Source organism: Salmo trutta, chromosome 5, assembly GCF_901001165.1.
Source record: "Salmo trutta chromosome 5, fSalTru1.1, whole genome shotgun sequence".
Lineage (NCBI taxonomy): Eukaryota > Metazoa > Chordata > Actinopteri > Salmoniformes > Salmonidae > Salmo > Salmo trutta.
Window position 1 is genome coordinate 15,675,011 of NC_042961.1, and position 21,338 is coordinate 15,696,348.

At 40.9% G+C, this 21,338-nt stretch overlaps 1 protein-coding gene across 2 annotated transcripts; it reads right to left on the minus strand.

The window, feature by feature from the left end:
- Nucleotides 1-893: 893 nt before the first annotated feature.
- Nucleotides 894-8,244, minus strand: LOC115193728 (BCL2/adenovirus E1B 19 kDa protein-interacting protein 3). Of its 2 annotated transcripts, none has more exons than XM_029752682.1 (6): nt 8,041-8,244; nt 7,496-7,655; nt 2,813-2,873; nt 2,523-2,629; nt 1,813-1,962; nt 894-1,492 (listed from the first exon to the last, which is right to left on the minus strand). In XM_029752682.1, the coding sequence occupies exons 1-6, from the start codon at nt 8,081-8,083 to the stop codon at nt 1,450-1,452; spliced, it is 564 nt and encodes a 187-aa protein (XP_029608542.1). In that variant the 5' UTR covers nt 8,084-8,244; the 3' UTR covers nt 894-1,449. The 2 variants fall into 2 exon arrangements, with proteins under 2 accessions (XP_029608542.1, XP_029608543.1); XM_029752683.1 differs by having other exon boundaries at nt 7,975-8,071.
- Between the last annotated feature and the right edge of the window lie 13,094 nt (nt 8,245-21,338).

The window sequence follows — 21,338 nt, forward strand, 5'->3', positions numbered from 1 at the left end:
GTAGATGTATATTCAGTAAATTGCAGAATTCAGAGAAAATGAGGGAATTCATTTGAGCGCTCCAAAAATACAATGTAAGTAGCAAAGATAGTTTATATGTCTTACTGATCATACAACAAATTGGAGACATCTTATTTTAGTGATATTGACTTATTTGCTTTAAAACTGCATGGTAATTACATAACTTGGGATGCTTTGAAACAAGTGCCACTGCAGATGTGGTACCAGGTACTTCATTCTTTAGAGTACTTGAAAGTACCACTTCTTAGCATATTATGTACCAAATATAGTACCAGCTGAGACTAAAATAAATAATTACCAAATAAAAACATTGTTTTGTATTTGTAACATACTATAGCTATGAAAAACAAAACATTTCATCATGATTGTACTCAAATAGTTGCTACATTTATGGACCTATAAGTAGACATGTTTTTATCTTATTGTCAATCACTGTGCACATTCATCCACTCCACTAATTCCAGCATTCAAACAGTCCACTGTGCACCAGTCATTGGATGAATGGAAAGAGACAGTTGTTACAAAACACCAAAATGTGTAATGACATTCAGTGATTGTCATCAGGCCCCCACTCTTGTAGCCTGAATTAAATCATCTTGCTGACAAATTGAGCTTTTTTGTAAAAAGAAAAGTTGGGACATCTGAAAAGGGGCTGAAATACCCTACGCAAACAAGTGTCTGTCCTGAGCTCATCAGCACGGGAAACTGGGGGCTCAGTTGATAATGTTGCAAGTTTGCGAGCCTGCTGAATCCAGTCAATACAATGTATGTTTGCTAGCGAAAGCTCAAGACAGACATAAGAGAGATGAATGCAATTGAAAGAACCTGAACCAACGGTCACTGGTTTAAACCATGACAGAGTGGTGGGGGTGTTCATTTCATTTGGAAGAAGCTTTTATTTTCATCTTTACCACTGTAACAGTACACAATAGAATTTTAAACAAATAGGAGAATAGGTTAAATTAGAGACCCCCCCCCAAAAGTTGGAATTTTGTTGCAATTCACACCCTGCCTTTCACATGTTGCATGAAATGTATTAACAACCCCAGCTTTTTTCAAAGAAAATTTGTGCGGGAAATTATTTCACAATTAATATTCATTCACATTAATCATTCCCTTAAGAATAACAAACAGGCAAAACACAAACTCAATATGCTTAAGAAAATTACAAACAACAATGCCAATTGGCAGCAGTTCAATATAAAACAACATTCTAAATAGCGAGAGGAACAAGGCATTACAAATCAGTTCCTGATTCAAGGCATTTCTGGGAGAAAGAAGCAGTCACAGCATTCAGAAGATAAGATGAGGCAATCAGATAAAAATGGAGAATGCTACATCAACCACTTCTCCTTGGATTCTGAAGTTGCCCCCATTTGAAGGCATGCCAGCTGTATGAGTCAGTGGTGTCATAATGCAGCATCAGCTTCAGTAGGTGCTGTATGTGCTGAGGCGCCTCCCAATGTATATCCTGAGAAGAAGAACAGAATAGCAAATGGAATGGCCATTCAAAATATTATTTTGATTCAAGTAAATATGTATCATGGCTACTCTGAAATATCTATCCGTGGCCAGCGGCATGCTTTCACAAAGCCTACATTTCCTCAACAGGGTAGTGTTTGCTTTATTGTATTACAACTCTCTCAAAAGGCATTTAGCTAAAATACAAAACAATTCGACACCCATCTGGGGCACCATACTTTTAGTAATAGTAAAAGGCAGCTTTGAAAGTATTCAATAGACTGCATGTATTTGTACTGTGTTTAAGTTACAAAATGCTCAGTCCCTTACCCCAGGCCAACTGCGAGTATATGAGAAATGAATAATGAAGGAAGGAAAAGCTTGAGGAAGTCAGGGGAGAGAACGCCTCCCTTCTTCATGACGCTGGTCTTCCTGATGCTGAGAGAGGCTGAGCGCCTGGGGTGTTTCAGCAGAAACTCCCTACAGAGACACAACACAGTTACAACTGAGTTAGTAAATCTGTATCTTAAAATCAGTGATTACAGATATTTTTCTGACATTGAAATTCTTGGGTGGGCCACCTAAGCATGTTTTCTGGTCACCTAAGTCTAAACAGTGGGTATGGAAAAACCCTTTCAGTGTAAAATGAAACAACTAAAACCAGATATATAGTGCCTTCAGAAAGTACTCTGACTTTTTCCACATTTTGTTACAACCGTATTCTAAAATGGATTAAATAAAAAAAAATCCTCTACACATGCATCTACACACAATACTCCACAATGACAAAGTGAAAACAGGTTTGAACATCTCTGGAGAGACCTGAAAATAGCTGTGCAGTAACACCTGACAGAGCTCGAGTACAACCTGACAGAGCTCGAGAGGATCTGCAAAGAAGAATGGGAGAAACTCCCCAAATACAGGTGTGCCAAGCTTGTAACATCATACCCAAGAAGACACGAGGCTGTAATCGCTGCCAAGGTGCTTCAACAAAGTACTGAGTAAAGGGTCACTGTATATAATTACGAGGTACTATGCACTTTGGTGGGTTAGTCTCAGGACGACTGGACCAGTCCCAGATCCAGTCAGCATTCTTCTTCAGTAGATTCTCTACTTCCCGGATTATTTCTTGGTTATCTTCCTCAGACTGAAATCAATAAAGAAATTCCTTAGTAAAACCACTTTCCACATTATAATCACAAACATGTTTGTACTATTCACCTAATGTAAAGTCTGGTATTATCATGAATTATTACCTTCTGAACATCACAATACATATCAGAAGATAAACAGAAGACAACTTTACAACCCCTAAGGACCATGTATTTACCTGTGAACTGTTTCCCTCTGAGCCTCTAAACAGAAGAAGAGGAGTCTGTGACCTAAGCGGACTGGAAAGATAGACAATAAAGATGACTCAGGACATCCCTAGAACTTTTGAAATGTGTATTAGGTCATCTGCTAAGAAAGAGCATTATAAATTACATTTACATTTTAGTCATTCAGCAGACACTCTTATCCAGAGCGACTTACAGTAGAGTGCATACATTTTATTACATTTTTAAATACTGCCCCCCGTGGGAATCAAACCCACAACCCTGGCGTTGCAAGCGCCATGCTCTACCAACTGAGCTACAGTGGGATAATCCTTATCTCCACATTCTCAGGCCTTGAACAGGGATACCAAGGCTTTGCCTGGAAACCATATGTTGAAATGCATTGAATTGTATAAGGAGCAAAAATGAGCATTTGAATCAGGAAAATTTCCTCTCACAACCTCTACAAGCCAAAATGTTGAATAAAGTTTATTTCTGCTTACAAGCAAAAACTAAAGCAGGAAGTACCAGTGACTTACTCAATACGGAAGTAGTCAGATGACACTGATGCTACAGGACTGTTTTGCTTCCACAGACTGGAATATGTGCCGGGATTCATCCAATGGCACTGAGGAGTATACCACCTCAGTCACCGGCTTCATCAATAAGTGCATCGACGACGTCGTGCCCACAGTGAAGCCATGGATTACAGGCAACATCCGTATCGAGCTAAAGGCTAGAGCTGTCGCTTTCAAGGAGCGAGACACTAATCCGGACACTTATTAATTACTTAAAAATCATACAATGCGATTTTCTGGATTTTTGTTTTAGATTCCGTCTCTCACAGTTGAAGTGTACCAATGATAAAAATGACAGACCTCTACATGCTTTGCAAGTAGGAAAACCTGCAAAATCGGCAGTGTATCAAATACTTGTTCTCCCCACTGTATATACACACACACACGTATGTACGTATGTACGTACGTACGTATGTATGTATGTATATACACACACACATATACACACACACACACACACACACATACATATATATATACACACACACACACACACACACACACACACACACATATATATATATCACCAGGTAGGCTAGTTGAGAACAAGTTCTCATTTACAACTGCGACCTGGCCAAGATAATGCAAAGCAGTGCAACAAAAACAACAACATAGAGTTCCACATGGGATAAACAAACGTACAGTCAATAACACAATAGAAAATCTGTATACAGTGTGTGCAAATGAAGTAAGGAGGTAAGGCAATAAATAGGCCATAGTGGCGAAGTAATTACAATTTAGCAGTTAATACTGGAGTGATGAGGATGTGCAAGTATAAATACTGGTGTGCAAAAGAGCAGAAAAAAAACTAAAAACAAATATGGGGACGCGGTAGGTAGTTGGTTGGATGGGCTATATGTCCGGACCTCTGGCAGTCTTTCTGGGGGTGCCACAGGGTTCAATCCTCGGTCCGACTCTCTTCTCTGTATACATCAATGATGTCACTCTTGCTGCTGGTGAGTCTCTGATCCACCTCTACGCAGACGACACCATTCTGTATACATTTGGCCCTTCTTTGGACACTGTGTTAACTAACCACCAGACGAGTTTCAATGCCATACAACTCTCCTTCCGTGGCCTCCAACTGCACTTAAATGCAAGTAAAACTAAAAGCATGCTCTTCAACCGATCGCTGCCCACACCTGCCTGCACGTCCAGCATCACTACTCTGGACGGTTCTGACTTACAATATGTGGATAACTACAAATACCTAGGTGTCTGGTTAGACTGTAAACTCTCCTCCCAGACTCACATTAACTTCTCTAGGGTAGGGGGCAGTATTTTGACGTCCGGATGAAAGGCGTGCCCAAATTAAACTGCCTGCTACTCAGGCTCAGAAGGTAGGATATGTATATTATTAGTAGATTTAGATGGAAAACACTCTGAAGTTTCTAAAACTGTTTGAATGATGTCTGTGAGTATAACAGAACTCATATGGCAGGCAAAAACCTGAGAAAAATCCAACCAGGAAGTGGGAAATCTGAGGGTTGTAGTTTTTTCAAGTGATTGCCTATTGCCTACACAGTGACTCAGGGTTCATTTTGCACTTCCAAAGTCTTCCACCAGATGTCAACAGTCTTTAGAACGTTGTTTCAGGCTTTTACTGTGAATATTGAGCGAACGAGAGGGCCTGGAGTCAGATGAGTGAGGAAATGACATGAGCTCAGAGGTGCGCGCTCACATGAGTTGTGTTCCTTTTCTTTTCTGAAGACATTGGAATTGTCCGGTTGGAATATTACTGAAGATTTATGTTAAAAACATCCTAAAGATTGATGCTATACATCGTTTGACATATTTCTACGAACGTAAATATAACTTTTTTTGACTTTTCGTCGTGACATTTATGTGAGCTTCCTGCATTTGGAGTAGTGGACTAAACGTGCGAACAAAAAGGAATTAATTAGACATAAATGATGGACTTTATCGAACAAAAACATTTATTGTGGACCTGGGATACCTGGGAGTGCATTCTGATGAAGATCATCAAAGGTAAGTGAATATTTATAATATTATTTCTGAGTTTTATTGACTCCACAAAATGGCAGGTTTGGTTTCGTGTCTGAACGCTGTACTCAGATTATTGCAAAGTGTGCTTTCGCTGTAAAGTTTTTTTTAAATCTGACACAGCGGTTGCATTAAGGAGAGGTGTATCTATAATTCTTTGAATAACAGTTTAATATTTTATCAACGTTTATGATGAGTATTTCTGTAAATTGATGTGCTCATTCACCGGAAATTTTGGGAGGCAAAACATTTCTGAACATTACACGCCAATGTAAAATGGGGTTTTTGGATATAAATATGAACTTTATCGAGCAAAACATACATGTATTGTGTAACATGAAGTCCTATGAGTGCCATCTGATGAAGATCATCAAAGGTTAGTGATTAATTTTAGCTGTATTTCTGTTTTTTGTGACGCCTCTCCTTGCTTGGAAAATGGCTGTGTGGTTTGTCTTGTCAAGGTGATGTCCTAACATAATCTAATGCTATGCTTTCGCCGTAAAGCCTTTTTGAAATCGGACAATGTGGTTGGATTAACGAGAATCTTATCTTTAAAATGGGATATAATAGTTGTATGTTTGAGAAATATGAATTATGAGATTTTTGTTGTTTTGAATTTGGTGCCCTGCTATTTCACTGGCAGTTGAATAGTGTGTCCCGCAGGTGGGACGGTCACGTCCCACATACCCAAGAGAGGTTAAGCATCTCCAATCCAAAATTAAATCTAGAATCGGCTTCCTATTTCGCAACAAAGCATCCTTCACTCATGCTGCCAAACATACCCTCATTAAACTGACTATCCTACCGATCCTTGACTTCGGGGATGTCATTTACAAAGCAGACCACCATAGTCCCTGTGCCCAAGGAAGCGAAGGTAACCTGCCTAAATTATTACCGACCCGTAGCACTCACGTCGGTAGCCATAAAGTGCTTTGAAAGGCTGGTCATGGCTCACATCAACAGCATCCTGACTGAAAAGATTTGGTATGGGTCCCCAGATCCTCAAGAAGTTCTACAGCTGCACCATTGAGAGCATCCTGACCGGTTGCATCACCGCCTGGTATGGCAACTGCTCGGCATCTGACCGTAAGGTGCTCCAGAGGGTAGCGCGTACGGCCCAGTGCATCACTGGGACCAAGCTTCCTGCCATCCAGGACCTATACAATAGGCGGTGTCAGAGGAAAGCCCATAAAATTGTCAAGTGGCTCCAGTCACCCAAGTCATAGACTTTTTTCTCTGCTATCGCACGGCAAGCGATACAGGAGCGCCAAGTCTAGGTCCAAAAACACTCCTTAACAGCTTCTACCCCCAAGCCATAAGACTGCTGAACAATTAATCAAATGGCCACCGGACTATTACATTGACCCCCCCCCCCCCAATTGTTTTGTACACTGCTGCTACTTGCTGTTTATTATCTATGCATAATCACTTCACCTATCCTCTCGAGTCACTTCACCCCTACCTACATGTACAATTATCTCAACTAACCTGTACCTCCGCACACTGACTCGGTACCGGTACCCCCTGTATATAGACTTGTTTTTGTTATGTTATTGTGTTACTTTTTATACTTTTTACTTTAGTTTATTTGGTATATATTGTCTTAACTCTTCTTGAACTGCATTGTTGGTTAAAGGCTTGTAAGTAAGCATTTCACGGTAAGGTCTACACTTGTTGTATTCGGCGCATGTGACAAATAAAGTTTGATTTGATTTAGAAAAGTATAATTACATAAAGTTTTCAAAGAGATGGTATAGTGCGTTCAGAATTCTATAACCTGAAGCATGTGCACAAGATAAAAATACGTGTTTACACAGTTCTGCACATTCTTCAGATCTGAAAGCACTACCAGGGCTTTGAAACCTTTATATAATTATACTCTCCTGTGGATATATTGTTTCACATTCCTACCCCCCAAAAGGACCAACTGCACAGGCAACAGGTAAAGTAGTTTAAAATATAACTGTATTCAACATTCTTACTTGTAGAGGTCGTAAGAGGTAACTTCCCTGATAGAAATACTAATTTCTGCCAGACATAGAATTCAATGGAATTCATCTTCGGGTTTCCAGGGAAACTAAGGCTCAGCACTGTAACCATTTCCTTTCCCCATACCTGTCACATTGTGAGCTTCCTCTCGAGGTACTCCTGCTTGACTCGTGTTGGGCGTCTAGTAGTAACTTCTCCAGGTCTACATCAAGAGTGGTTGTTGAGATCTGCTCCTGGCACACCTGACTCCCACTGCCAGTGTTATAGTGCAGCTCCACCCAGGAACCTGGGGATACATATTACCCACAGATAGATAGAAACTAGGTTGGCAACATAGCTAGTAACGTTAGTTAGATATTTTCCATTGTAGCGTTTAGTGTTGAATCTTGCCAGTCAGGAATGAACGGAAGTATAACGTGATCCAATTCCGTGAGAAATAGAAATGTAGGACTATGTTTACAGTCATAGGGCTAGTTAGTTACGTTAGCTATTATTTGACAGGCCTTAACAATATTCCCCTGACCTGACAATTCCAGTTGAGGCAAACATTAGCTAACTAACGTTAGGTATATTAGCTAGTTTGTTAGTCAGCTATATAGACTTACATAAAAATTGTGGCCAGCAGACGTTAGTTAAAAAAAGCATATTTGATGTTTAGTTACTGTACTGACCCTGCAAGCTCTCCTCATACGGAATTTCCTTCTGAATCGACATGTTTATTTCAAACTCGTTCGAATCTACCGATAGAGCTCTGTCGACGAACTATAAAAACGTTTGGTCTTATTTTAATAGATCACACGAGTAAGCACTAGAAGTTGTTGTGCAACACTACCAGGCAGCAGGAAAAAAATGATAATGAAATCTTTTGTTGACAATGGCCAAGTGAAATGTGATTGGCTAGTAACTTAAGGGCTGTCGTTGGTGAACATCACGCATGCGCTGCTCACATGTACACTACTAGCACAGAGTGTGTACGGTCTTTGGTCAGAGAGGTAAAGAGAAAATTCGTCTCCCTCCAGCAGGTGGCGTTTTTCCACCCAGGAATCGATTCGTTTTTGTATGGAGGTCAATGAGAGTGTCAAATTTGGTCAACAAAAAAACGAGTAGCTTATTTACTGTGTCAGGTTTATTTCATTGAATAGACGTTCCGTAAAGCCTAGGTTGTTACGAATGTACTGATATAAGTAGGACACGTGACATCCCCGCAATGTTTAGGGAAAAAAACACTTTATATCGAAGTTGTTTCTAGATGGCTATGCATATTCATAACATGAGGCTAGTAGCATAGCATCTCTCTCCATTGAATACAAATGATTGACGTCAACAACCCTTATCGAATATTCAAGTATTAAAATGATGAGATGAACCTACCAATCCAAAGAACGGATAGGCGGGAGCTAGACAGCCGGCTGTGCTGCTTTGTGGACAACTAATCCCACTGTTAGGGCAGAAAGACAATTATCTTGACATTATATCCATAATATTTGTTTAGGTACTAGCCTTGGAGCTGGTCGTCACTAGTTACAACAGCCACAGTCACAAACCCCATCTATTTCTACAATTTATCTTCTTAAAATCTGATTTCAGCCTAACTAACCTCAACCCTAACCTTAACCAAACTGATAACGTTATGCCTAACCCAAACCTTAAAAGACCAAAAATATACTTTTTATGATATAGCCAATTATGACTTTCTGGCTGTGGTAACCCCTGGACCTTTTCTATTTTACCTTTATTTAACTAGGCAAGTCAGTTAAGAACAAATTCTTATTTTCAATGACAGCCTAGGATCAGTAGGTTAACTGCCTTGTTCAGGGGCAGAATGACAGATTTTTACTTTGTCAGCTCAGGGATTCAATCTTGCAACCTTTCGGTTACAAGTCCAATGCTCTAACCACTAAGCTACCTGCCGCCCCAGCTTGAGGCCCGTGGGGCGTTAAGCCCTGAACAGTGCCTGACAGGCAAAACTGTCTCCCAGGCTGCGTGCTGCCCCCAAGACCAGAGCCAATTGCATGCAAGGAACAACAAGCCATCGAGCGACAGTCAGAGACAGAAAGCCACCTAATGCACATTCAAATGTCATAAATCAACACTGCAGAGCTCTGCCTGATTGCTTTACTGCTTTTGATATCTGGAAATGTGCATGTACACCCTGGCCCATTTAATGTTGTTAGCCCCAATTCTGACTTGTGCTCCAATATCTGTTTCACTGATTTCTGCTCTCGTAAAAGCCTGGGTTTTCTGCACGTTAACACTAGAAGCTTATTATCTAAAAATTATAAATTGAAAGTGTGGGTTCACAGCTCCAATCCAGATGTGTTGGTCATTACTGAGACATGGTTAAGAAAGAGTGTTTTGAACACTGACGTTAACCTTTCTGGTTATAACCTTTTTTGACAAGACAGATCTTCCAAAGGTGGTGGAGTGGCAATCTTACCAAGGAACACCTTTAGTGCTCGGTCGTCTCTACCAAATCTGTCCCCAAACAACTGGATTTGCCATTTTTAAGCATTAACTTTCAAATAGCTCTTTGTTGCCTTTGCTGGGTGTTATCGTCCACCATCAGCACCGGCCTGTACCCTAAATACCTATGCTCTCTCCTGGCCCCATACACTAAGTCTGAATTTGTCCTGCTAGGTGGCCTAAACTGGGACATGTTTAAACCACCTGTCGAAGTCCTAAAGCAATGGGACTCCCTAAATCTTTCTCAGATTATTACCAATCCCACAAGGTGTAACTCTGGAAAACCCAGAAAAGGCTACTCTCCTTGATGTTATCCTCACAAATAATCCTGATAGGTATCATTCTGGTGTTTTCTGTAATGACCTTAGTGATCAATGTTTTACAGCCTGTGTTCGTAATGGCTGCTCAGTGAAACGACCTGTCCTGATTTGTCATAGACACTTGCTAAAAACTTTAATGAGCAAGCTTTCCTTCATGATCTGCCCTCTGTAAATTGGTATAGAATCAGCTTGAGCCCCCCTCTGTCGAAGACGCTTGGACCTTCTTTTTTTATATTTTCAGTAGTATTGTTAACAAATACGCCCCCATAAAGAAAAAGATCATTAAAAACAGGTTCAGCCCCTGATTCGACCGTGATCTGGCAGAGTTACTCCACCTCAAGAATTCCATTTGGAGAAAGGCTCGGCACACGCATACTCAGGCTGACTGGCTCTCGTTCAGGCAAATGAGAAATAAGTGCACTCAGGCTATCCGGAAGGCCAGTTAGTTACTTTAAGGAGCAGTACTCTCTCTGTGGGTCTAACCCCAATAAGTTCTGGAAAACAGTTAAAGACCTGGAGAATAAACCCTCCCCCTCATGTTGATGATGTGGTTGTTACTAACAAGGAGCACATGGCTGAGCTCTTTAATCACCACTTCATTATGTCAGGATTCCAATTTGACTCAGACATGCCTCTTTGCCCGTCTAACATTTCCTAATTTCCCACCCCTTCTAATGTGACTAGTCCCGATGCTCCTCCCCCTTTTACCCTTGCCCCACTGTAAAGTTTCTCCCTGCAGGCGGTCACTGAGTCCGAGGTGCTAAAGAAGGTCCTGAAACTTGACCCCAAAAAACATCTGGGTTAGATGGTTTAGAGACCCTTTCTTCTTTAAGGTTGCTGCCCCTATCATCGCCAAGCCTATCTCTGACCTTTTTAACCTCTCTCTCCTCTCTGGGGAGGTTCCCATTTTGTGGAAGGCAGCGACAGTGCATCCTTTATTTAAAGGAGGAGATCAAGCTGATCCTAAATGTTATAAGCCAATTTCTATTTTGCCCTGTTTATCAAAAGTGTTGGAAAAACTTGTCAATAATCAACTGACTGGCTTTCTTGATGTCTATAGTATGCTCTCTGGTATGCAATCTGGTTTCCACTCAGGTTATGGATGTGTCACTGCAACCTTAAAGGTCCTAAATGATGCCACCATTGCCCTTGATTCTAAGCAATGTTATGCTGCTATTTTTATTGACTTGGCCAAGGCTTTTGATACGGTAGACCATTCCATTCTTGTGGGCCGGCTAAGGAGTATTGGTGTCTCTGAGGGGTCTTTGGCCTGGTTTGCTAACTACCTCTCTCAAAGAGTGCAGTGTATAAAGTCAGAACATCTGCTGTCTCAGCCACTGCCTGTCACTAAGGGAGTACCCCAATCCTCGATCCTAGGCCCCACGCTCTTCTCAATTTACATCAACAACATAGCTCAGGCAGTAGGAAGCACTCTCATCCATTTAAATGCAGATGATACAGTCTTCAACTCAGCTGGACCCTCCACGGATTTTCTGTTAAACACTCTACAACAAAGCTTTCTTAGTGTCCAACAAGCTTTCTCTGCCCGTAACCTTGTTCTGAACACCTCCAAAACAAAGGTCATGTGGTTTTGTAAGAAGGAGAGCCGGTGTGATTACTACATCTGAGGGTTTAGAGCTTGAGGTAGTCACCTCATACAAGTACTTGGGGGTATGGCTAGACACACACTCCTTCTCTCAGCACAAACCAAAGCTGCAGGCTAAGGTTAAATCTAGACTTTGTTTCCTCTATCGCAATCGCTCCTCTTTCACCCCAGCTGGCAAACTAACCCTGATTCAGATGACCATCCTACCCATGCTAGATTACAGAGAAGTAATTTATAGATCGGCAGGTAAGGGTGCTCTCGAGTGGCTAGATGTTATTTACCATTTGGCCATCAGATTTTCCACCAATGCTCCTTATAGGACACATCACTGCACTCTATACTTCTCTGTAAACTGGTCATCTCTATATACCCGTCGCAAGACACACTGGTGGATTATTATTTTTAAAACCCTCTTAGGCCCCCTATTTGAGATACCTACTGCAGCCCTCATCCTCCACATACAACACCTGTTCTGCCAGTCACATTCTGTTAAAGGTCCCCAAAGCACACACATCCCTGGGTCGATCCTCTTTTTAGTTCGCTGCAGCTAGTGACTGAAAAGAGCTGCAAAAGACACTTAAACTGGGCAGTTTTATCTCCATCTCTTCATTCAAAGACTCAATCATGGACACTCACTGACTTTGTGTGATATATTGTTCTTTCTACCTTCTTGCTCTTTGTGCTGTTGTCTGTGCCCAATACTGTTTGTACCATGTTTTGTGCTGCTACCATGTTGTGCTGCTACCATGTTATTTCCATGCTATGTTGTTGTCTTAGGTCTCTATTTATGTAGTGTTGTGGTGTCTCTCTTGTCGGGATGTGTGTTTTGTCCTATATTTTTATTTTTAATCCCAGCCCCCGTCCCCACAGGAGGTTTTTTGACTTTTGGTAGGCCATCATTGTAAATAAGAATGTGTTCTTAACTGATTTGCCTAGTTAAATAAAGGTGAAATAAAATAAATGAATACAAAAATTAGCTTTAAGCCTCAGAGCTTGACCAGATTCAATAGCAGCTTCAGAGGCTGATAAGTCAGGAACAAATCAAATCAAATCATTTTTGTCACATGCACCTAATACAACAGGTGTAGACCTTACTGGGAAATGCTTACTTACAAGCCCTTAACCAACAATGCAGGTCAAGAAATAGAGTTAAGAAAATATTTACTAAATAAACTAAAGAAATAAAAGAAATAAATATTTACTAAAAATACTTCAACAAAAAAAAAGTAACACCATAAATGAACAATGACGAGGCTATATACAGGAGGTACCGGTATGGGGGGACAGGTTAGTCACGGTCATTTGTACATGTAGTTAGGGGTAAAGTGACTATGCATAGATAATAAACAGTGAGTAGCAGCAGTGTAAAAACAAAGAGGGGGGGGGGGGTCAATGTAAATAGTCCGGTGGCCATTTGATTACAGTCTTATGGCTTGGGGGTAGAAGCTGTTAAGGAGTGTTTTGGACCAAGACTTGGCGCTCTAGTACCGCTTGCTGGGCGGTAGCAGAGAGAACAGTCTATGACTTGGGTGACTGGAGTCTTTGACAATTTTTTGGGCCTTCCTCTGACACCGCCTAGGATATAGGTCCTGGATGGCAGGAAGCTTGGCCCCAGTAATGTACTGGGCAGTACACACTACACTCACTATACTCGGCTGCTGAGCAGTTGCCTGTCAGGATGCTCTCAATGCTCTCGATGGTGCAGCTGTAGAAATTTTTCAGGATCTGGGGACCCATGCCAAATCTTTTCAGCTTCCTGAGGGGGAAAAGGTGTTGTCGTGCCCTCTTCATGATTGTCTTGGTGTGTTTGGACCATGATAGTTTGTTGGTGATGAGGATACCAAGGAACTTGAAATTCTTGATCCGCTCCACTACAGCCCCGTTGATGTGAATGGGGGCGTGTTCGGCCCTTCGTTTCCTGTAATCCACAATCAGCTTCTTTGTCTTGCTCACATTGAGGGAGAGGCTGTTGTCCTAGCACCACACTGCTAGGGGCCATCCTCCCTATAGGCTGTCTCATTGTTGTCAGTGATCAAGCCTACCACTGTTGTGTCGTCCGCAAACTTAGTGATGGTGTTGGAGTTGTGCTTGTCCATCCAGTCGTGGGTGAACAGGGAGTACAGGAGGAGACTAAGCACGCACACATGAGGGACCCCCGTGTTGAGGATCAGCATGGAAGATGTGCTGTTGCCTACCCTTACCACCTGGGGGTGGCCCGTCAGGAAGTCCAGGATCCAGTTGCAGAGGGAGGTGTTTAGTCCCAGGGTCCTTAGTAGGGATGCACCAATATTACATTTTTGTCCGATACCGATATCCAATATTTTACTTGCCAACATTTTTCCTTACTCTTTCAAATGACTGCTCGACTTGAACTTGTTTAGTTGTTGGTGTGCGCTTAGTATTCTTCTGCTTTTGTTCTGTGTAGCGCTGTATTTTTTGTGGTGTCATTACGTCATCTACCTACGTTATATAGGTATGCAAGTCAGCTTTGAAATCAGTTTTGCACATCGCCATTAAACTAGACATCGGGACGATGCCGATGTTGGCATTTTTAGCTAATATCGTCCAATTCGGATATGCTTAACGATATATCGTGCATCCCTAGTCCTTAGCTTAGTGATGAGCTTTGTGAGCACTATGCTGTTTAACGCTGAGCTTTTAGTCAATGAACAGCATTCTCACATAGGTGTTCCTTTTGTCCAGATGGGAAAGGGCAGTGTGGAGTGCGATTGAGATTACGTCATCTGTGGATCTGTTGGGGCGGTATGCGAATTGGAGTGGGTCTAGGGTTTCCGGGAGGATGGTGTTGATGTGAGCCATGACCAGCCTTTCAAAGTGCTTCATGGCTACTGACGTGAGTCCTACGAGGCAGTAGTCATCTAGGTAGGTTGCCTTCGCTTTCTTGAGCACAGGGACTATGGTGGTCTGCTTGAAACATGTAGGTATTACAGACTCAGTCAGGAAGAGGTTGAAAATGCAGTGAATACATTTGTCAATTCGTCCTCGCATGCTCTGAGTACACGTCCTGGTAATCCGTCTGGCCATGCGGCCTTGTGAATGTTGACCTGTTTAAAGGTCTTGCTCACATCGGCTATGGAGAGCGTGATCACACAGTCATCCGGAACAGCTGGCACTCTCATGCATGCTTTAGTGTTGCTTGCCTCGAAGCAAGCATAAAAGGCATTTAGCTCATCTGGTAGGCTTGCTTCACTGGGCAGCTCTTGGCTGGGTTTCCCTTTGTAGTCTGTAATAGTTTGTAAGCCCTGCCACATCCGACGAGCGTCAGAGCCGGTGTAGCAGGATTAAATCTTAGTCCTGTATTGAATGCTTTGCCTGTTTTATGGTTAGTCTGAGGGCATGTCACGTCCTGACCAGTATTAGGGATTATTTGTAATTGTAGTTTGGTCAGGACGTGGCAGAGGGTATTTGTTGTATGTGGTCCGGGGGTTATGTGTAGTGTAGAGGGGTGTTATATTTATGTGTTCCGGGGTTTGGGTGTATGTTCTGGTTTTTGATTGTCTAGGGTTTTTCTGGTTTGTGTATTTCTTTGTTGTCTGTGTGGCTCTCAATCAGGAACAGCTGTACTTCGTTGTTCCTGATTGAGAGTCATATATTAGGAGCTTGTTTTCACCTGGGTTTTTGTGGGTAGTTGTATTTTGCACTGCTGCATATAGCTTGTAAAACTGTCGTCTGTCGTCTTTCCCGTGTTCTCATTATTTAATAAATATGATGTAACCCGCTGCGCATTGGTCTTCTCTACAGTACGACAACCGTGACAGGACATAGCGGAATTTCTATAAGCGTCCTGATTAGTGTCCCATTCCTTGAAAGCGGCCCTCTACCCTTTCGCTTGGTACGGATGTTGCCTGTAATCCAGGAATCAGGAGGATAGAATTATAGTCAACGAAATGCATTGTGAGCAATGATGTATGTTGTGGAAAATACAGCAGTTTAGTCAAAGATTCTTATTGGTCTTGCACAAAACCCCATATGTAAATACTCAGTGTCATCTTTTCATGACTCTTCGGACAAGCTCATAGATACCATTTGGATTAATAGATTCACAATGTATATAAATAATTGAATCCTTATATCTGGAGAAGAAGAAGATTTGAAGAACATTGCCATAAGATTGGGCTCTTGAGTGGCGCAGCGGTCTAAGGCACTGCATCTCAGTGCTAGAGGCGTCACTACAGACCCTGGTTCAATAAAGATATCCTTCAAGGCAGTATTTTGTCTGTCTGCAGGTGGCAGTGAAGGTCCATTGTAAATTCCTGGTCCTGGTGTCAAATTCTCTCCCTCTCTGTGTGACTTTTTGTTTCGATTAATGTCCTGAATGGACAGATAATGTACTGTGCCTCAAGTCTGAAAGGCTCTGGAATAAAGACAAACTTAATTTGAACAACTTGTGAAATGTAGTTTTGTTTTTTTATCCTAGGAGGATATGAAATATAGGGAGCTGACATTACAATTGGATGCCAGCTACCTCAAAGTACTGGTTCTTGGCAGGATAAGATGGTTGAAATTGGGCTTTTTGCTTATTGGTGAGGACTAGCTTAATACAAATTGCCACCAGATAGAAGCTGTTAGAATCGATAGTCATTGTAATGTGGACTTGCTGTAAGGAGATAACTTGATTGAAATTAAATTAGGCTATAACTTCAACCAATGGGGAACGTATCCTGATGCAAAGACTGTCCCTTTGGAGTGAGAAGGTTTACACTGGATCATTTTAATCCATTTATAAGAATATATCTTTCATTCCTCTCTGGGTGAAAATAAGATAATAGGATGAGAAAAATATAACAGGTAATAAGATCCTTGAAGGCAGTTCAGTAGTTTTTCTGCAGATGGCAGTGAAGGTCTGTAGTAATTCCTGGATGCCCAACTCTCGCCTTTCTCTCGCTTATGAGACCTGTCTTGTTTCAAACTGCCCCTAAATCGGAAGCTGTCCAATGCACTGGACATGACATTTCAACTTCAACACTCCTGGGAATTTATTGTGATGCACTAATCAATTCAGCTTCAGATTCCATATACTGTACCTGCATGTTCTCATTCTCTTTCTCTCTTCCCTATCTCTCCCACACTCACAGTTCAGAATGATAAAACATGATATAGATAGAGCCATTAGGATTTCTCTCCAGTCCATAGATGGAAAGAATACTTTTGTCGCACTGCACCACAAAATTACACTTCAAAGTTAGTATGGGAATTCACCAGCAAACCAGCGGATGCATCAAACAGATACATTTCACACCATTATTACTATTATACATTGTCAGGAAAATGCATACCATATTATAGCCTGAAATCCAGTCTGTTAACACTAACATTCCCTCCTTGTACTCTGTGTCATTTGTTTTGTACATGACAAGGAGTGACAAGCAGTGGAATGATAGCTAAACAGACTGGTACCCAGGCTAACTATTATGCATGGTGTGATTCTGTTGTTCAGATGGAATGGTGCAATGACTGCATGGTTAAAAGGTGCCATGCTTTGTGCTGGATCCCCTACAGTAAACATATTGCAAAATAGGCAAATATATTCAGAGAAATCCACATTATCAAAATGACTATGGCCTCAACAGTAGGTGACTTTTCTGAAAGGTTACAGGAGATGAAAATATTTATCAAAGGATGGCATGATATTTTAATCACTGAACCTCTTATACCATCATTCATCTTCAGCTAGTATGGAGTTTTTTTTTAACTGCTCTCCAAAATATACTTATTTTTTGGGTGCAAATTCTAAAAGTTATTTGAAGTTAGATTGACCTCTGTTTTATGTAAAAACAGTCTTACAGTGGATGCAGTTAGCCAGCCAAACAAGCCAGCCAGTCAAGATTCAGAGAGCTTGACATGTCACCCCATTTTATATGCAACCTATACTTCCTGTTATTTACCTTCCTTGTCAGTGTTTAGGAATATATATATACTGGCAAAATTGAATGTGATCATACTGTAGATATCCAGAAAGAGACTAAATCGACACAAATATGAAAAGTGCATAGGAATGACATATCGTTTTTTTTTCTGCAGTTAGCACAGCAGATCTGATTTGTATAAGTTTTGGTATCTTTCAGTGTTTGCTCCAATACTTGCACTCTTTGGGCCCGATTCAAACTTATGCCCCATTCACATTAACTATATAATTAGGTTTTACTATATCATTTCTTCCATCCTAGCCAAATTTCCTCATCTGGTTGCATATGCCTCTCCTATATCAAGGTGTTTTGGTACCTCTCTTATCCACTATGCTTTTCCGCTCGCTAACTTTTACTATACCATAGGTCAATATAGTCAATCTGTCTATCTTGCTCATTATCCACCATTCATAGTGACAACAGTAGTAGGTGGATCGTTTGTCCAGATCTGCAATTGGCTGACTAGCATATCACACATAAAAGCATTCAATGCTGCATCAATTTTCAATATGAATCCACAAGAACAAATAGGAATAGCTGATAGGCAGAGGAGAAACCAGGTGTATCATTGCGCATGAAAGAACAGTGAAGACATGAGACAAGCAGCTCAATAAGCTCCCCTATTGATCTTGTTTATGGACAGTACAATTATCCTAACTAGACAAGCCTACAACACCACAACGAAATTAATAATTTCATTATTATTTTCAAGTGAGTACAAAATTCCAATCTACAGTGAAAATGTCATTAGAATAATTCTGCAAAAAGCCCTGTATTTGAAAGTTCCATTCCAGTTGGATCAGTTGGGGGCCTACTCAACAGTTTATAAGGTCTAGAAAGGCACAGTAGCAGGCCAGTCTGACTTTATTTCTACTTCTGATACTGAGATGTGCTGTCTGTTGCAGATCGTAATTCTCCCAAGTCGTCCTATAATAATGTGGAAACATACTGTATGTTCCCGGCAGGCCCACACGGTTAGCCGTTTTTGTAATTTTATCAGTAACTAATCAACAATATGATAATGTATGAACTGAACACAGTAGATTAATGTAGAATGCACAGTAAAATACTGTACATTTGTTTTACTGTGCATTCTAAGACCTTCCTGTAACCTCAACAGTAAAACACTGTAGAATGCACAGTAAAATACAGCAAATGTGTTTTACAGTATTAATTATGGTGTATTGTGAGAAAATGTGGGCGGCGAAAGAGTCTCTGGCTCATTAACATATTTTAAGGTGTGCCTTGAAACAGGCTATATTTGTTGCACCCATGAGTGAGAATGCTGTACCCCCACAGAATACGGTAATATAATGTATTTTTTAAGAATTCTACAAACTTTGCCAATTGCTGCCAGTAATTTACTGTAATTCAGAATATAGTACCATACTGCATTTTTGGGATGCCAAAAGCCTTTTGAATACTATTGGGTATATGGTATTGTTGTTCCTCATCCATTAACATATTTTGAGGCATGTCTTGTAAGAGGCTATATTTCTTGCCACTGTTTGTGAAAGTGCTGTACCCTTTTAAGTGATATGTGGTAGTGGTACTCTAACAATAAAATGTTTAAAAGGGACAGATTAGAATGGCAGCAAGTCTCAAACTTTTAATGGTTGAGTGGCTAGCCATGTCTTTTTGTTCTGTTTTGCTCTTTAGTCACAGTCAGTTTAGAAGCCTTTGTTAAGACTTAAAGTGCAAATGATATCAAACACCAAATATCAGTTGGTATGTTGTATTATAAACTGTGTGGTTCAGGCCATATATCACGGGTATGACAAAACATTTATTTTTACTGCTCTAATTACGTTGGTAAACAGTTTATCATAGCAATAAGGCACCTCGGTGGTTTGTGATATATGGCCAATATACCATGGCTAAGGGCTGTATCCAGGCACTCCGCAAACAGGTACAAAAGTATCTATATCCACAGTAAACGAGTCCTATATCGACATAACCTGAAAGGCCGCTCAGCAAGGAAGAAGCCACGGTTCCAAAACTACCATAAAAAAGCCTGGCTACGGTTTGCAACTGCAAATGGGGACAAAGATCGTACTTTTTGGAGAAATGTCCTCTGGTCTGATGAAACAAAAATAGAACTGTTTGGCCATAATGACCATCGTTATATTTGAAGGAAAAAGGGGGAGGCTTGCAAGCCGAAGAACACCATCCCAACCGTGAAGCACATGGGTGGCGTCATCATGTTGTGGGAGTACTTTTCTGCAGGAGGGACTGATGCACTTCACAAAATAGATGGCATCATGAGGCAGGAAAATGATGTTGATATATTGAAGCAACATCTCAAGACATCAGTCAGGAAGTTAAAGCTTGGCCGCAAATGGGTCTTCCAAATGAGCAATGACCCCAAGCATACTTCCAAAGTTGTGGCAAAATGGCTTAAGGACAACAAAGTCAAGGTCTTGGAGTGGCCATCACAAAGCCCTGACCTCAATCCTATAGAAAATTTGTGGGCAGAACTGAAAAAGCGTGTGCAAGCAAAGAGGCCTACAAACCTGATTCAGTTTGACCCAAGTTAAACAATTTAAAGGCAATGCTTCCATATACTAATTGAGTGTATGTAAACTTCTAACCCACTGGGAATGTGATGAAAGAAATAAAAGCTGAAATAAATCACTCTCTATTATTATTCTGACATTTCATATTCTTAAAATAAAATGGTGATCCTAACTGACCTAAGACAGGGAATTTTTACTAGGATTAAATGTCAGGAACTGTGAAACACTAAGTTTAAATATATTTGGCTAATGTGTATGTTTACATCTGACTTCAACTGTACATTTACTGCAGCATACTGTAAATGATGGTGCTTTGTGGAGAAATATTGAGGGAGGAGAAAGAATCGCCGGAACATTAACATATTTTAAGACTTGCTTTAAGTGCCGATATTTGTTGTACCTTATTGAGAGTCCTGTACCAATTTAAGTGATATGTGGTAGTAGGTCCCTAAGAATTAAATGTCTGTAGGGAACAGATCAGACTGGTAGTGGGTCTTAAACCTTTTAATAGTTAAATATTTACCCATGTCCATTTGATCTGTTTTGCCCTGTATTCACAGACAGTTTGGAAGCCTTTATTTAGGCCTCTACAAGTGCAAGTGACATAAAACATCAAGTATTCTTTAATATGAAAATGCCTTTAGCCAACCTGCTTGCCCTAATCCCTTGTAATTACAGTAAAATACTGTAGAAATGATTGTCTTACAGTTTAATAGTCACGTTTAATGCATTATACTGCGCTTCATTGCTCTGGCATCAAGTTACTGTGAATATCTCAGTATATCATAAAATAGCTTGTTGTAATTTATTTTGCTCCTTCTTCAAAGTAGCCATCCTTTGCCTTGATGACAGCTTTGCACACTCTTGGCATTCTCTCAAACAGCTTCATGAGGAATACTTTTCCAACATTCTTTAAGGAGTTCCCAAATATGCTGAGCACTTGTTGGCTGCTTTTCTTTCCCTCTGCAGTCCAACTCATCCCAAACCATCTCAATTGGTTTGAGGTCGGATGATTGTGTAGGCCTTGTCATCTGATGCAGCACTCCATCACTCTCCTTGGTCAAATAGCCCTTGCACAGCCTGGAGGTGTGTTTGTCCTGTTGAAAAACAAATGACAGTCCCACTGAGCGCAAACCA

What these genes read in the sequence shown, in the direction of transcription:
- LOC115193728 (XM_029752682.1), bottom strand. Translation starts at nt 8,083, where the DNA reads ATGTCGATTCAGAAGGAAATTCCGTATGAGGAGAGCTTGCAGG. An exon ending in GGAAGCTCACAATGTGACAG is followed by an intron (nt 2,874 to 7,495) that starts GTATGGGGAAAG and finishes CTATCTTTCCAG; the next exon opens with TCCGCTTAGGTCACAGACTC. An exon ending in CAGAGGGAAACAGTTCACAG is followed by an intron (nt 2,630 to 2,812) that starts GTAAATACATGG and finishes TATTGATTTCAG; the next exon opens with TCTGAGGAAGATAACCAAGA.